This window comes from Pleurodeles waltl, chromosome 5, assembly GCF_031143425.1.
Source record: "Pleurodeles waltl isolate 20211129_DDA chromosome 5, aPleWal1.hap1.20221129, whole genome shotgun sequence".
NCBI lineage: Eukaryota > Metazoa > Chordata > Amphibia > Caudata > Salamandridae > Pleurodeles > Pleurodeles waltl.
Genome location: NC_090444.1, coordinates 1,220,265,510 through 1,220,283,630, shown reverse-complemented (window position 1 = coordinate 1,220,283,630; position 18,121 = coordinate 1,220,265,510). Strand labels below are relative to the sequence as shown.

Here is an 18,121-nt window from a genome sequence, read left to right as displayed (position 1 = left end):
AAAATGGCACTCAGAAGGCGGCTGTTTGTCACATGGCTGCCCAGGATTTGCTAGTATTTTTCACAGCGTTATGTTTGTTATTCAGTTTGTTTGCTTTTAATTTTTATAATTTTGTTGTTATTATTATGCACGCATATATGTAATACATAACAACTTTAAATGGACATTCCCATCTTACTAGTGGCTCTGTTAAGAGTGCCCTAATGTACCATGACTCAATATTCACATCATGTTCTTTGAGCTTGGCTTTAACTAGCCTGGTTGGCCTAGGAGCTCACCTTTCCATTTCAGACTGAGGGCATGGTTATGAGTCAGACGAGCCAACCGTCAAACTCACGAGGAGATTGCTACCGTCATACCGGTGGCATCCCCTCCAAGCATATTACAATATTCCCACTGGGCTGACTGGCGGGCACATTGTATTATGCGTTCCCGCCGGGCTGACCGGTGGGAACAGTGCTACGATATTGGTCTTGGCTCCCTTAAGGGAGCCGAGGCCAATACTGTAGAACATAAGTACCATCGGAATGCGCACTGATTGCAAAGCAGACAGTGGACATTCCAATGTTAGTGGGTAGGTGGGCCCCTGCACTGCCCATGCTATAGGCATGGTCAGTGCAGGTGCCCCCTGTGGCCCCGGCACTGGCTTTCTGCCAGCCTTTCCATGGTGGGGTCCCCACCATAGAGAGGCTGGTGGAAAGCTGAGTTGTAATCAGACAGCCGCAGTGGCTTAGTACCACTCAGACTGCTGTCAGTCCATCGGGAGCCATGTTAAAAAATGCAATATGCAGCAAGACCAGTGCCAGAGGCTTTGACTTGCCGCAAAAAGATACAGATGTGTCTCAAAAATGTATGGCATCTTTGAAATATAACAACATTGTGTTTACTCATTTTCCTTTCTTAGAATTTAGCAGAAATCAAAGATGCTCTTTTTGTATATTGGACTGAGATGTGAAGTTCTCTGCCATTGTGTGCGCTATTTGCATGGTACATTATATTGCTTACGATTGACACATTGTGAGTAAAACTGTTTCTGTTAACAAAAATCTCTTTGAATGTCACAGATTCATTATAAAAACACAACCATTTTTATTGTTTTTTTTATTTTGTGCATTGAATTCAAACAGCAAACTGTGTGCACTTCAACTGTTATCACAATGTGGTCAAGAGGTCTGTGTATTTTACCATTTACACACAATTGTTTATTACAGTATGTTCTCAGCCTAGTGGAGACCAGGGGTGTTGGATGGTAAGCAGTGTTGGTAGTGCACCTAGCTTTTATATAATCTAACTGGAAAATATTTTCTTAAGATTCCTTGAACATGATAAAAATAATTTTCACCAAACGTTGGTGGTGCTCACACACTACCATTCATGCTTGGCATAACACCCCTGACAGGAAAGTATATTTTGATTTTGTTGATAAAAGGTATTACAAAAATTTCCATACAAAAACTATTTTCATAGAAATCTTGCATTTCCACAAATAAACTTGAACACTTTTTTTGAAAAACTGCTCAAGAGTACGGATCATTTAAATACTTTGACCACATTGTGAAATGCGGTTCATGGAAAGTTCTCTACATATATCTTTGTTAGATGATGAGTCAGTTTCCCCACTGTGAAAGACAGCCAAACAATCCTGAAGGGTTCAATTCGTATCTAAAACAGGGCTTTTAATCCATTGAGGCTAAAATGTGAACAGATATAGGGTAAAAAGCCCTTTCTACCCTCCCTCCTCAGTTTCAGAAATTTCCACCGATTTACCTTCAGAGGTGGTTTGATACAATCTTGTGAAATTTTGAAACATCCCATGAATTGAGCCATCCCTGCAATTTTTACACAAAAGAATTCCATTTCTTGAGAATATAATAAAATCATTGATCATTATTGCCTTGATTGCTGACATTTTGCAAGATGGCAGTGACACACACAGTCCAAAAAGTCGGTGAATAATCTGCAGGATTATTTTATAACTTCTAATTTTTAGGGGATTCAAATGCTCCTTCTTTCCAAAAAGTAACTTATAGCCTCCAGTTAGCGTAATTTCTTTGTTCAGAAACTGATTTTGTTGTGGCACATAGAATGGGACATGTAGTACTTGTCCAGAACACCCCTGTTCCATCTTTTTGAGCGTCTGTACGGATATACCAATACTCCTTTGTGGGTGAGATATTGTTTCGATATCTCGTTTCTTATTGACTTATTCCATCAGTGCTTGCTCAACCAAAGATTTCTTGTCGGTAATCACCTGGCAACAGTAGAACTTAAGAAAATGAACCTGTTTATATCTCACTGAGACTGCATTTGAAATCAGTCACAAAACTCACACGTAACATTCATTCAGAAGAATGGTTGAACCCATGATAAACAGTGTAACCCCGCAGAACTTGGTTCATCCGCGTTGTTGGTTATTTGAGTCTGGCCATTGCAACTGTTTACATCAGAGATGTCTTAGGTCCATAGACACAGCGGCATGAGGTAACTCATTTTTATTTTGCACAGGTTGCATATTTCCACAGGAAACATTCTCGCAAAGTTTGGAACGGAAAAATAAAAAGGCTGACAGTTTGTGCTTGGGGTGTCCTGACGCCCAGCTTCACGCCATGGTTTCTTTCCCTGGCAACCTTCTGTCATTGAACGTGTGCATGTTGATGACCTCTTCTGTCTTCACGATGACTGGTGGCTGCGGCTTGTGTTTTAACCTCCGCTGGCATTTTAGAGACATCCTGAACTCCTCTACCATAGCACTACAGAAGGATCTCTAGAGGAGCAAATAAAGAAGAGGTGAGTAAGAATAAACACAATGTCCCATAGGTTATTTCATAATTTGAACTTGAAAAAAACATTTTTACAGTGTTCTGTCTGAGCCTGAAGAATTAAACCGTTGGCGTTCAAATGTTTTATCAAGAAGTTGAATGCTCATTTAGAATGTCACCATGCAAAAACATCACTTTCACTCAGCTCAAGGCCAGGTGGTGCAAATATCTATAGAAAATATTACAGAAAATTATTATTTAGAATTATTTTAATGTCAGATACAAAGAGCACTCGATATCTGTACACATGAGACTGGGCATAATCTGCCTCTACAAATAGTGGTAACATTATGCAGTATGCTTGTAACAAATTATACATTTACAAACCTGCATCAATTACATATACTACTGAAATGAATTCACATTTATCTAAATAAGTTCTATAATCATCGCTACGTAACTTTAGATTCGCAATGATTTTAGGGAAAAACACATTGTGACAAATTCACAAACGTCAAGGAAATCACGTGTTCAGAGCAAAATGTATGTTTAAGCACAAGCGTACATGAAAACCTGATTTGTATACATGTGCGCTCTTGATCGATGTATATGTTGAGTTCTGACATGCATGTTATTCATATAGATAGATGCTTTATGATCATTTGCTTACTCCAAACTTGTGTAATGTGCATACTTGATGGATTACCTATGTGTATTGATGTGAAAATTCAGTATTTTTCTAAAAATGTAGGGCCAGATTTATCAATATTTGATGCAGCACAAGGAAGCAAGACATCTTGGTGCGCTAAATGGAGAGAGCAGGAATGCACCATATTTACTTAGTCATGGTGTAGTCCTTCTCTCTCACTGTATTGGTGCACTATGTGCTGCCTAGCACCAAGCCAGGAACCCTTGCACTATGGTACAAGGTTGTCTCTGTTGCAGGTAGGATTGTTGTTGTGCATGAAGGAATACCTTCCAGCACAGGAACAATCCTTAGTACATTTTTCATCTTTTTAAGTGTGCTGTGGAATGCAGTAGACTTAGAAAGAGAAAATATTGAGGAGAAGTAAAGATATTTCCCTAGAAAGGTATTTCTCTTTGATGCCCTCTACCTGGAAGGCTTACAATTTTGATGCAATCTCAGGTTTACTTGTCTTGGTAAATCTGGGAATGTGTCAGAAAGAATGAGTTGCTGTATGGGAACACCCATGCACCACCCATGTAACGCCTTCCCGGCACAGAGTAAACAAGGCAGTGCCTTGCGCTGCCTTGAATTACTCCAGATTTAGCAAGCCACACAAGTCCACACAAGGTGGCTTTGTATGAGTTGGTAAATCGGACTTAAGGATTGCATTGGCCTTGTGTAACCTTGCATGACGCAAGGGCAACACAATCCTTTGATAAATCTGTCCCTTAGAGCTTCTAATTATTTAGACTACAGCACAACAGAACATTAGGGGGCATATTTAAAAGAAAGGGCACAGTCTCTTCAGAAACGCAGGGATGCACCGTAGTTACAAAAATGCAGTGCACCGATGTGTTTCCCCTAGCGCTGGCACTAAATTTAGCTGCCTAGCGCTAATGCAGGCACCCTTGCACCTTGGTGCAAGGGTGTGTGCATTGCAGGGAATGATTGTTTATGGAATCCCTTCCTGCACATAAACAATCAATAATGGTGATTTATCCTCTTTGTGCTGCACAATGCAGCACACATGGAAATAGCATAGTCATTATTTTATTATTTAATGATTGTTTGTCTGCAGGAAGGGACACCTTCCGGCACATAAACAATCATTCATGGTGTTTTGCTCTTCCTATTTGTGCTGCAGGAAGAGTAGAAAGGAAGAGAAATAAAAGTATTTCTTCTCATTGCGCCACTGTAACGCCACCCCTGGGGTCGCGTTAGGTTTTGGCATTGCCTCAGATTTATGTTTCCTTTTAAATATGGGGCAGTGTCAAAAAGCAATGGGTGTTGCGGTGGAACGCCCACAGCAACACCCATTGCACACCCCTCTGCCACAGAAAACTGCATGGGCGAGCCATATTTATAAGTTGTGTTAAGACACAAAAAGTGGCTTAACGTCACATTGTAAATATGGCGTATGGCACAGCGCCACCGGAGTGTCACAAAAAGTGATGGTCTGGTGGCACTAGGTGCTTGTAAATATACCCCATGGTATCTGACGTTGAGGTGTATCTTGTGTAGGCGGAGGCTACAACTATAGCTGCTGAGGCAGCCTGCCAAAACAGACGCTTCCCACCTGTGCTCCAGCACCCTGGTGCTTTACGGGTGCCCCACTGTTGACTGCCTCAGTGCCCGAAATCGATCAGAAGGTCCCAGAGGCTACTGCCTCAGGTTCAGCTGAGATGCAATTTCGATGTAAGCCTCAATTTGCAGCTAGGGATTGTAGCTGCTGACAGACAGTAGGAAGTTCCTTCTTAGGTTCCTGCTTTGGGCATGACTCTACCCACTGAGTGCACTTCTACCACCAACATCCTCCTACTGACAGCAAGGATGACTACTGCAGTTAGGGCACTGTGGTAAAAGATGGGGGAAAAAAACCGAGCAGTCAGCTTATTTTTCCTCTGAAACTAAAGGCAAATGGGGGCTGAATTGCAGCAGAAAAAGCCTGTCATTAACTATTCTCGCCTGGTTTTGTCTTTGGCTACTTAGTGATTCTTAATGGCTTTAAGTGGGCTTTGCTTGCTTATTTTTATTTATTGTTGACTTTTCTGCCATTTGCCTGCAGCTGTGTGCTTGTGTGCTTATGCTAATCAGATTATCACTACATTTTAGCTAACCACTAGGTGCCACTACTGATGCTGGTGTGGAGAGGGCAAGATTGAGGAGGATGTAAAGTGGAAAGCATCTTGTCATATAACTAACCAGACATCAAAAAGAACTGGCCATGCTTGTGGGTACTCTGTTATTCCCCCAGCCATTTTAAAGAGGGGGGTCAGATATGTCTTTGCCACGCGGGGCTGGCTTGCCTTGAATATTGTACTCTTTTCAGGTGGACTGGTAAGCTTCCATTTGTGGTGGTGGTGCAGTCATAGGGCAGGGGAGAGATAGAGGTGCACCTCCTAGCAAATGGGACACACTATGAAATAAATTCTTCTGATTCCCAAAGACCTTGTAGCCAGCAACACACTCCCAGACTGCCCACCCTATCTGTCTCTTCAAACATTTCCCATCTTCACCATCAGCAATTGCACTTTATACTTAGGATAGATTCATCAATATTTAAAAGGTTGACAAAATCAGCTTCTAAGGATGTTTATGATGCCTTAAGACTTTAAGACTCCTGGCATGCACATTCTGTCATCCCAAATGCCGCCCTGCCAAAACCTCTCTTTATCATCAGTCTAAGAGCATGGACATTTTGTATCTTGCACACTAGTTTCTGAATTGTTATTCTGTATGGCTAATGTTAATACTTGAACACCCAAAAGGTGAGGAACCTGCTCCAATAGGAACAGTCCAACATAAAGGCCAGGTCCTCTCTTAACCAGAACTGAAGCAACTCAAGATGGATTTTTTTCCTGATTGGATCTCTTCAGATGGGGGTAGCTTAGCTCTAGTGGTGCAGTGAGCAGAGAACTCATGATTCAGCATACCTTAGCCACTTATGGCATAACATCAAACACAAAAAAAGGTGATGGGAAAAATGATTACAGTAAGACTAACTACTGACAATCACTACAGCTAGCATTCAAACCCACTGTTTTTTTGGCTTCCATGCTACCACAGATAGTGGATGAAAAACAATTGACTGAGATGCTGCCTAAGTGATTGCCAGTGGCTGAGGTTAATTCAACCATTTGGGGAAAAGTCCTAAACCCACAGGAGACAGTAAGTCAAGCATTGATGCCTGATTGCTAGGAACCTAACTCCAGCTATAAATCTAGCCACTGCCTGCATGTCTGTCCTTTGAAAATCCTACTTTTCTCAATAATAAATGGTTTGTCTTTACATGGCATCCTTCCTACACACAGATTTTCAATCTGCAAAGCATTGTCTGCGTCACATACCCCAGCACCTTTGGCTTTCATTTAGTTACTCAGATGAACCCATATCATGAATGTTGCATTTGTCTCCCTTGGTCACTCTACTGACTTAACCCTTTGTACCTTTGAATAACCACATCTGCATAACCATTTTGAAGTTACTTGATGAGATGTACACAGACATTGCCTATGCTGACAAGATAAATAAAGGTGCACCTTAATACTGTATCTAAAGATAAAAAAAAATTGGGAGAAGCATACTCTTGGCTATGTCAATTTTTTCTAAACGTAACACAGGTTCTCACATAGAACACAAGTATTGTCAAATCAATTAGGTCTCATCAGCAATATTCTGAACTTTTGACTTCAGCAGTGCATGTTTGCTTTGGCACTGATCACAGGTTACTAAGGGCCTAATCTGGAGATTGGCAGACAGGTTACTCCGTCATAAATGTGACGGATATCCTATCCTCCGTATTACAATGTCCATAGGATATAATGGAACCGTAATAGCAGACGGAGTAACCCCATCTGCCAAACTCTAAAACAGGCCCTATATACTTACCATTTGAAAAAGGATTGTAAATTAGTAATAAAGAACAAATACACAATCTAGGTTGTCCTCTTTATCAAAAGGTGGTAGACATTTGTATATGTTTTATATTTCCACAACTTTTAAAAATAAAAATATTTAATACTTGATATGTTGTAATTGTAATATTACATCTTTTGCTTAAATATTTTATAATGAATAATAATACAAATGTCATGACTTTGATAATATATCTATTTCCACTTATTTAATGTATAATATTTTTTTAACTTTTCTTTTTCTGAGTTAGGACAGCGAATCAGTAACCCCTCCTAAATATTTGGTTTAACCAATGTTAGTGAGACAGGATGTAGAACAGCAATTCAGGTCCTTCAAATATATGCACTCTCCCCAATGTTTGTGTAACAGGAGTTAAAATAGTAATTATGACCCCTAAATTTATACACTTTACCAAGTGTTAGTAGGACTGGGATTAGAATAGTAAATCTCCTCCTTTCCAAGTATATGCACCTATCCCACCATTTATGGAATTAGAGTTAGGAAAGTAAATCAGCCTCTGTTCAAATATATGCATTATCTCAATTCTTAGTAGGGATCAATTTAGAATTGTAAATCAGATGCCTATCTTTCACTCCACCAATAAACAGCCTCACCCAATGTATACTGGATTGGACTTAAAATACCCTCCACACACACAAAAATATATGTACTTTCACTATTTTGGGGGACTAGAAATACAATATTAAATCTGACACACCTTAAAAAAAATTCTCAATTTAAGTGTCAATGGAGTTAGAACTGTGTATCTGCCTCCTCCCATGTACATGCATTTTTCCCATTGCTAGCAGGAATGGAGTTAGAGTAAGGCAAGTGTGCAGCCAGAAGAGTGTTTTTTCATCCCCCACAAAAATACATATTCCCCAGTGTTTGTGAAACTGAGATCAGAATTCTAATTTTACACACATTCATGTATTTCCCCAACATTTGTGTGACTGTAATCAGATTAGTGCATTTCCCTCTCTAGTTTCCTAATTATTCTAATGTTTGCTTTATTGGCGGTTGAATAGCACCATTTCATGTTTTAGTAAGGTTTGTTATGTGTTTAATTGTTATAATTATTTATCAAATTATTTCAAATAGTTGTTAAGGAAATGCATGTTTAACAATGTTAACTATTTTATCATAATATGTACACTTTATAAAAAAGATATATGTTTAAAGTGTGATTATTTAAATGTGAAATTTTATATATTATAATTATGTGTATGTGTGTATATTTGAATGTAAAACAATGAAAGGTTAATTATTTGAGATTATAGATCAATTTGCTTTATTTTCTAAGATATTTCTATGATTAATATATATTTTAGCTGGTAATTTGCATGTTTAGAAATGTGAATTCATTTTTTAAGTATCTTTTGCATTCAAGTTTGATCGATTTTTAAATAAAATGTTAATACATATTTAAGCTTTATTGTACAAATAAAATATCTTTTTAAAAATATATATTTTATTAACTCTATTATTGAAATCAATGTTTTGGTTAGGCCTACTTTAAGTTAAAAACTTTACATTTTGTTGAATATAATTTGGTCTTCCATATTTTTGTATTTACTGTATTTTTCAGAATTGTTTACTGTTGTCATAGCTATTATGTCTTTACTATTATAAGTATTAGTACTGGATATTTTGAAAAACTGTAATTTTACTTTGATATTCTTGTATTTCAATATTGTTGTAGGCGATATTCTGACATAAAAACTATGGGGCATGTATATGAGTCATTTGCGCCATGCTTGCACCATGCAATTTGGTACCTGTGTGACACAAACCACTAAGTCATATTTTTGAAGCCACACAAAGCCACTTTGCATGGCTTTGAATGGCTTACAAAATATGGAGTAAGGCAAAGCAGTGCAAATTGCTGCATTGTCTTACTCTGCACAAGGGAGGCATTTCTTGGGCATTGAACTAGTGTTCCCATGCAACTCCCATGGTTTTTAATACATTCCAAGATATACCAAACCTGGTAAACGTGGGAATGTGACATAAAGATACACCTCCTCAGCAGAGACGTAACAAGGAGAAATTCCTTTATTTCCTCTTTTATTTCCCTCTTTCTATGTGTGCGGCATTCTAGAGTAATGCAAGGCAGTACAAATTGCTGCCTAGCATTACTCAGTGGTAGGGAGAAGTTCCTTGGGTGGAGCGTTGGTGTTCTCAGGCATCCACCCATGAATTTTGATGCAGTCTCAGATTTACCATTAGTGGTATTGTATTGTATTGTATTGTAATCGTATTTATATAGCGCTTACTACCCCTGACGAGGCGTCGAAGCGCTTTTCGATGAGTAGCACGCTACTCCGGAACCCAACAAGAAATTAGTGATGGATTAGTATTGTTAAATAATGAGTACAGTTTTTAGTATTATTATGAGTTAATTTGAGCCGCGGATATGAGAGTTTGTTAGTTAGACTGGAGTAATGGAGGGGTGGAGGAGGAAATAAATCCAGAGGTGTTAATTGGGAGTATATCCTTCATTTACTCAACCCAAAGGCTTGGGATGAGTAAAGGGGGGTGGAGGGGGAAAAGTATGTGGAAGGGTTAGGGAGAGCATAGTAGCAGGGTGAGATGAATGCAGGAGAATTTAGTAGGGTTGTGTGGGAGGTCACAGAGGTAGAGTGAGGTTTGGTGAGTTAGATGTGGAGGGAAGAGCTTAGGCAGAGATATTTAGGAGATGAAAGTGGTAGAAGGGATTTGGGATGAGTCAGAGTGAGAATGGAGGATAGTTTGATAGAGACATGACATAAGAGTGATGAGTAGATAAGTGTGATAAGATGAGAGCAGGAATTCATAGATATCTAGTATAACAACCCAAAAAAAAACAGGAGCCATGCAATGATCCACGAACATGCCAAGCACAGAAACAACATATACACATACATATATATACATATATATATATATACACACACACACACACATATGCACATACAATACATAATTAGAATCATGGGTAAAAAATACTTAGTCAGATAGGTTTAAAGAGTGTGTGTGTATTTTATTGTTATGACATATTAGCAATACATATTTTCCAAAGAAACTATAAATAAATAGAAATATACATATAATCTGAAAAAAATATTTATCCACATAGGCATATGCAGTTCATAGTTGTTTGAGAAAGGTGGTTATGAAGGAAAGAGCCAACTCTTGAGTAGTTTTCTGAAGACAAGAAAGTTATCTGTGGCGCTTATAGTTGGGGGTAATGAATTCCATAGTTTGGCTGCTTGGACGGAGAAGGATGTACCACCTATAGTCTTTTTCTTGTATGGTGGTATTCTAAGGCAGGGTGCCAGTCTTGAGCGGAGGGTTCTTTGTTGGATGTATTTGGTCATTTTCTTTCTGATAAAAAGCTGTCCTGTTCCATGTATAGCTTTGTGGGTGATACAAAGCAGCTTGAAAGTGCATCTTCTGGCAACGGGTAACCAGTGTAGTGCTCTCAAGGCAGGGGAGGTGTGGGCTTGCGGCTTTATATGTAGTAGTAGCCTGGCTGCGGAATTCTGGATACGTTGTAGTTTTTTCATAACAGATAGAGATGATCAATGGTAGAGGCAATTGGCATAATCCAGTTTGGATAGTACAAGTGAGATAGTAGCTTGCACCTTGTGTGGAAATCCGAGGTAGGGGAAGATGCGTCGTAAAGTCTTTAAGGTGATGAAGCTTGTGCATGCTAATTTGTCTACTTGGGCATTCATAGTTAACTTGGAATCCATGGTGATTCCTAGGTTTTTAACTTCCTTGGGTAATTGAGGAGGTTGTCCGAGATCGTCAGGGCAGACGCACAGAGGGTCATAACTTTTCCAGTCACCACATATGTGTATTTCTGTTTTGGAGGTATTTAGTTTGAGATGGCTCCAGGTCATCCACTGATCAACGGCTCTGAGGCAACTGAAGATTTGTGAGTTTTCAATGTTTTTGGGGTCTTCTAATTTAAGTAGTATTCGTGTGTCATCTGCATAGTTGTAGCATGTGAGATGGAAATCATTGATCAGTTCTGGTAAAGATATCATGTAGATGTTGAAAAGCAGAGGTGAGACGATTGACCCTTGGGGGACCCCTGCTTTTGTGAGGTAGGGTTCGGACGAGAAGGGGGGCGAGTGGATGATATTTGCTCTTTTTAAAAGATAGGAAGTAATCCCGTCGAGAGCAATCCCTTGTATGCCGGCTTCATGGAGTCTTTGAGTTAGAGCGTCATGGTCAACCGTATCCAAGGCAGCCTGTATTCCTTCTGTTTCTTGTATATGAGACAATTATGTATTAAACTGTGTTGACATGCAGTTAGAAACAAACACATAAGGACCAGTGAGGGTTTAAAAGATTTGCAAGAACAGCAAGATAGCTAGACTTCGGAAGGGGATGTCAAGTGAGACCTTTCACTAGATTTAAGAGCGCTTTTCACTGAGCCGAGTTTAAAAACAACCCTGAATAAAGCAGACTTCATCCAGGACGTGAAAACATACCAAGGTCTGGCAGAGGCATTGTGCTATAGTTGCATGTATACAGTGCTTCAGGTCCTGTCGAGATTTTGTACTGGTAGCAGGCTATTTTGTGGGATTGTTATGTTATTCACGTTTGTATAGTTTTGAACCACCATTGCTGTGGCATCACAGAGGATTGCATATCTGTATGCCCTCTCGTAGGGATCTCAAAAGATCATCAATCAGATGGAAGGAACAACCCTTTGACAGTGTCTGTATTTGGCAACAGTATGTTTGTTATGTGCCCTATAAGGGTAGTGATTTATGTTGTGCATGAGGGCTAGGGTTGTAATGTCTTTGTGTTTTGTTTCTACGCCTAAGTATCATATTTTGTGTTGTCCTTGCACTTACATACCGTTTCTGAATCTGAAGCAAAAATGAATAAAATGATAGAATGCTTAAGTATTAATAACTTATTATAGTTGCATTCTGTTGTCACAATGCATGCTGCTCGCGGCCAGGTAGACCTAGGCATGTGTCAAAATGCTACGTCTCCACGGGTGAGGCATAACAAGGAGAAATCTCTTTATTTCTCCTGGCTTTTTCCGCAAAGTGTGCATTTGCCAGCACACTTACAAAAATTAAAAAGTCTCTCAGGATAGTTTTGTGAGGAAGGTGTCCCTTCCTGTGCAAAAACAATCATGCGTACAACGCATGGTGCAAGGGTACCTGCATTGCCACTAGGTAGCCATAAGTGCACCACCACTAGGAAAGGACAGTAATGCACTGTATAATGGGAAATACAATAAATCTAGCCCAAAGTTTAAACTTCCAGTAGGACTTCCCAAATCATTAATGCTGCCGAGGTTATGATATTGTGTGCCTTTTAGCTGGGCAACAGTAACACCTGATATTTTTGGCACTACTACTAATACCGGGTACAATTAAAAGGGGAAAAGCATAATATGCAAGGTATTAATAGTGGCCACCTAAGCGCCTCCTTAGCATCAAAAACATTACGCTAAGGTGGCGCTAATGTGGCGCAAGGGGCTTTTAAATCTGCCCCAATGTACTTTAATCTGGTTCTAATAAAAAATTAGTCATTGGCCACAGAATGCATTTAGGAAAAGAAGATGATTTTAGTGAAAATTTACATGCAGAATAACCTTCAATTAAGAGTAAAATATATTTTGAAATGTGGGCATATTCATTAAAAATTGCAGGATGTAAGAATTAATGTTGCTCACTTTCCACCAGGCTGCAATGTTTAAAAGGCTCATACCAGATGAACCAAAACAACTTTGCCCTGAGCATCCTTCTAGCAAGTGACAATCCATAACACATTTTACTGTAAACAGCAGTTGGTCAACACGGAATCATCAATGGTTTGAGCCTTTTCTAGCCTCGAGGAATCAGTTGGAGTTCTTTACATCTGACCCCAGGCACTTGTTGAGAAGACTGACATGGTACTGAACTTCTCTTAGCTGCTGCTGGTCTGTGCAGGGAGAGAGAGCACTTCAAAGTGAAGTTATTCCTGAAATGATCCAAGCAGAGCAGAACTTACTGACTGACATTTGACACTTTTGTTGAATCTACCGAACAGCTATTGCTAGACAAAAAAATGTTTAGAAAAAGAGAAAGTTTATACACTACAATGTGTTGTGATTCAGACATCAAATTAAACTACCAGACATTCAAATGTGAAAACGGCAGAAATATACAGCCAAAATAAAAAAAACAGCACCATTGTGTGTTGTACTTTTTGTACATGTCTGTAAATCGTTGTTGCAATTAAACTGGGTGTTCACGCCTGTGCTGGAGCAGTTTGATATGGGAAGCAGAGTTATTGTGTAACCTACAATTGTTTTGTGACTGTTCGCTTAACTCAGTGGAAACATGATGGAGACAGGCTAGGCAAGCTAAAAGATGGCTGCACTTTTGCAAGCCTAGGCGCAATCTTGCTGTAGGCGCAAGCTGTATGTGCCAACGGCATTCCCCAATTCATTTCTGAAAGTGAGCGGCCCCTCCAGAACATGGATTTAAGCGTATAGAAGTTGCGAAACTTGACGATCACAACGTTGCTCAGTTTCAAAACCATTCTGCCAGATTCACACCAAGCTAAAGAAGGATTTTAAACAAACACAAAACAGCCTGTGAGTTTCAGTAGGAGCTAACAGGGCCATAATAACTGGATATCAAGTTTCTGCATAGCTATTCCCTTCTGTGTTCCTTCTTCCTGTAAATCCACAAGCCCCACCCGAGACACTTCGAAGATCAAGGAAATTCCTAAAATGACTTTGAAATTCCCCTGAAATGGAGCAATGTTATAGGTCATAACAAATCTCTGCAGACTGCTGTCCCATTCTTATTGAGTGGGTTATCAGGTTGCATAGACTTGGTGAAGTTGTCATACGAAGTGCACTCAGGAAGATTGTTAAAATGTAACTCTGTCTCGTGGGGCACACTCAAATGCAGCTCTCTCCCAGCTGTAGACGGTAGACGAGTGTGTGAAATCGGTGTTCAATGCTTCATGGAAGCTACACCATTTGAAGAATCCAGGTAGCAGTTGCAGCTTTAAGTTGGTGGTCACTACTGAGTGACCTCTACAGATGGCAGTAACCCAGAGGCCAAAGAGATAGTGGCACAAGTAAAGATTTCAGGGCAGGGGTGACTCTTGATAAGAGTGCTGTGGGTACCAGAGCCATCCAGTTGTTATTTCAAAGTGGCAAGCAGATGTAGCACAGAGGATGATCACAAGATTGGTTGTTTTAAAGGGTACTTGTTGAACAATCTGCCAAAATCCTATAGCGTATACAGAGGAATTGAAGGGACATCCCTGTTCACAGTACAGGGTTGAATCAGCCCATAGATAGACAATACCTCACAAGGAAAGGACGCATAATGAAGCATAACGAGGAACACAGCTGAGGGAGGAAGTCTTTGATATATGATCTTACCTTTGACTCAGCTTGATACAAAAGAGAAAAAGAGAAAATAACAGTCCTGTGTTGTCCGTTGATGCAGAAAAAGAGTGAGAAGCCTAGACTTGTTCTGTTGAATTCTTCAAAATTCTATAGTGGTAAATTGGAATCAATTGTATTAAGGCTGGATTTAGAAGAAATACAATACAGGCCATTGCCCACAAAAGTGACTTTCAAAAGCAGATTGCAAAAAATGTGTGTATGTCCAGCAAAACATAATGTAATTCGCAGAGTTTCTACAAGGATAAGTAACTTGCATTTCTTATAGTCACAGTTTTCCAGTGGTGAGCAGGGCCATTTATTCTATTGAGGGTCAAAGAACTGAATTCCAGGTCCGGGATGCAGGAAATTGGAATCTGACGCTAGTGGAGAAGAGAATGAATGCTGTGAAGTACTGGCCAGATACTGCATCACAAGCACAGGAGAAGTAACTATCGTTTCATTATGTGTATAAAAATCCTAAAATAAGGACATTATGTCAACAGTGAATTAAGAGGTATGGAGATTGAGGTCTCCATTCCGCAACATTCTAGACTGTGAGTTATTAAACACAACAAGATCTACATAATGTGGCTGGAAGATGGAGCACAACAATTTCAGGAGCGGCTTTAGAAAGGCGGTTGCAAAACCAGTTTAGTTTGCTCCCTGGACAATCTAATCTTAAAATGTAATGGGGTTTGGCTTACAGAATGAGGCTACAGTGTGAATATATTCTTCTGGCTGATTAATTCTGGTGTCATTCCTCCCTTCCTCAGTCATACCTTAAATGTATTTTTCAAGACATAAGGGCTGGATCCACAAAGTTTTGTAGGAGTCATCATCATCATCAATGCGCTATATTTGTTTTTTGAACAACCTATGAAAGCAACACAGCATAAATAAAACATACAGGATACAAGTTAGGATGCAGGTATAAAAAGGGAAAATGCACACGACCAAAAGCTTGAGAAATACCCTAAGTCCCCAACTAAAATTAATCCACAGGTCACAAATCACATCTATTTCTCAACCTCATGGTAGCTAAAAAAAAAACAGACTACGTTAAAAACAATATCTACCAACAAAAGGGCTGGATGCACTCAGGTACACTTTGCATGTTTTCACAAGGGAATAATGTAGGTTTTCCTCGGAACAGCGTAAAAGTTACAAAACATAATTAAAAGCAAAGTGTTCTGAGGAGACACAGGAATCAAGGGCATGGGTGTCTTTCCTGCCCCGGGGAAAGCTAACAAGTAATGCAATAGGTCCAACCTTAATCTAGTGAGTAGAAAACGATTGTAATTACTCTTCACAGCTGAGAGGTAGGGCTCCGTTCCATGAACTGATTCCAACAAAATAAATCTAGGTACCAGGGATTCTGAAGGTGCTGCTTCTTCTCTAACGGGCACCTTGCCTCATGAAATGTTCTCTTCTCCATGTGTGATCAGCCTTATCTATGCTCTTAGGTGTATTGAATAATTCATCCCTACCTAAACTCTTAAAGCTTCCTTATCGTACATGAGGTAGGGAATATAATGGGAGTGATCAAGGGCCGGACAGTTTTCAGGATCGCTTCATTCAGCTTAACTTCATTCCTGTTCCAAATGTCTAATAAAAGGAGAAGTGGGCGGAGAGCTATTAAGTCAGTTATGTACCCTGCTCCCAGTTCCTCAAGTACAGCAAAGGTTGAGGCACTTTGAGTAACACATAAAAGTCATCTTAAAAAATATTTTCAACTATCTGCAACTGATTCTGGTTGGTGTACCCCCAGATCCCACTCCCCTAGATCACTTGAGAGATACATTTAGCATGGTAAACCTGCAATAGTGCATTGGTGGGTCTTCTTCCCAGCCTAGAAGCAAAGTTAAAGACTGCTGCATTGGGCCTCATAAGATCTGCTTTTTGCCATCCGCCAAGGGCACCAACTTAAAGACGAGTCAAACAATATACCCAAGTGTGAAAACGCCCTGGCCTTGGGTAATGATTGAGTTCCCATGGTAAATTATTTCATTGAATGGGGGCCTATAACCATCACATTTACTAATATTAACTGATAAATCCAGGTCTTCCATGAATGCAGCAAAGGAGTCCAGTAAAACCTGTAGGCCACTTGCAGTTTTAGCCAATAAAACTGCATCGTCTGTATAAAGTAATATAGGCAGGGGATGAGACCCAATCAAAGAACAATCAGCATGAGTGTCTATAAGGGCCTGCTCCAGATTTTTACTTAAAGGGTAAACAGGAAGGGAGCCAATATACATCCGTCTTACCCCTTTCCCTATGCTAATGTAACATGAGCATTTCAGATCTTTAGAGTAATGCATTGAGGCTCCAGTATTAATTTGGAGGTCCCTTAAGAGGTAAATAATGCCCCAGTCCACCCCAATTGATAGCATAAGCTGCCACAATTTGTTTCTATTAACCCAATCAAGGGCTGAGGTGACATCCATAAAAGCTAAATGGATAGAGAATTAGTGAGCAGCAGTATATTTGTTGATCATCAAATGTTACATTTAAACACTGGTCAAAAGTTGACTTGCCCAACCAGAAATCATACTGCACTCCTGATAGAATATTATGATCCTCCGCCCACGACACAGCCTGTCCCAAAGAGCCCATCCCGCTTCTTTGGCTACTGAGTTAATCAATAAGATGGGCCTGTAACATTGGGGATTATCCCTGTCACTTTTCCTAAATACAGGTACAATGATAGAAGTAGCTCGTGACTATGGAGGGCCCACCACAATAGCCGCATTTAGAGCTTGGGTCACTATTGGGGCACAGATCTCTATATCATTTATGGATAGGTCTGGTGGTGTACCATGGGGTTCTGGGGCTTTGTTTTTAGACAAACTTTGTATGCCCTTCCGACCTCATCAAATGTGAATCGTAGTTTAAAGACACCTTCCACCCAATTACCTTCATTACCATAGTTGGCAGGGGGAACATTACTATAATTTCCCTCAAAGTGGGAAACACAACTATTTTCACTAATATGAGAGTCAAGAAATGCTACATCATCTGATGCAAATATGGGATTGTTAATAATACTCAAAAATTTGTCGCTACATTTCAGCATACTTGCTTCTAGTAAATTACTGTTAGAGCAGATATCCTTAGGGTGGTCTTACTCCAGACTTTTCACCTGTTTTGTTGCTGTATCTTTTTGTTGGCCTTCGGACTCTCTGCACTTTACCACTAAAGTGTATGTGATTTTCCCCTAAACATAGTAACTTTGGTGTATCCACAATTGGCACATTTAGTTTACATGTAGGTCCCTTGTAAAGTGGTATGCCATACACCCTGGGCCTGTTAATTAGATGTTACTAGTGGGCCTGCAGCACTGATTGTGACACT

At 39.8% G+C, this 18,121-nt stretch overlaps 1 protein-coding gene across 1 annotated transcript in view; it reads right to left on the bottom strand.

Moving 5' to 3' along the window:
* Positions 1–1,067: 1,067 nt before the first annotated feature.
* Positions 1,068–18,121, bottom strand: part of GRIK2 (glutamate ionotropic receptor kainate type subunit 2) — a 1,513,871-nt gene continuing 1,496,817 nt past the window's right edge. Inside the window, exon 16 of the mRNA XM_069235474.1 lies at positions 1,068–2,764. Within this exon, the coding sequence (XP_069091575.1) occupies positions 2,600–2,764 (165 nt within the window). The 3' untranslated portion in view covers positions 1,068–2,599. The remainder of the gene's footprint in view (positions 2,765–18,121) is intronic.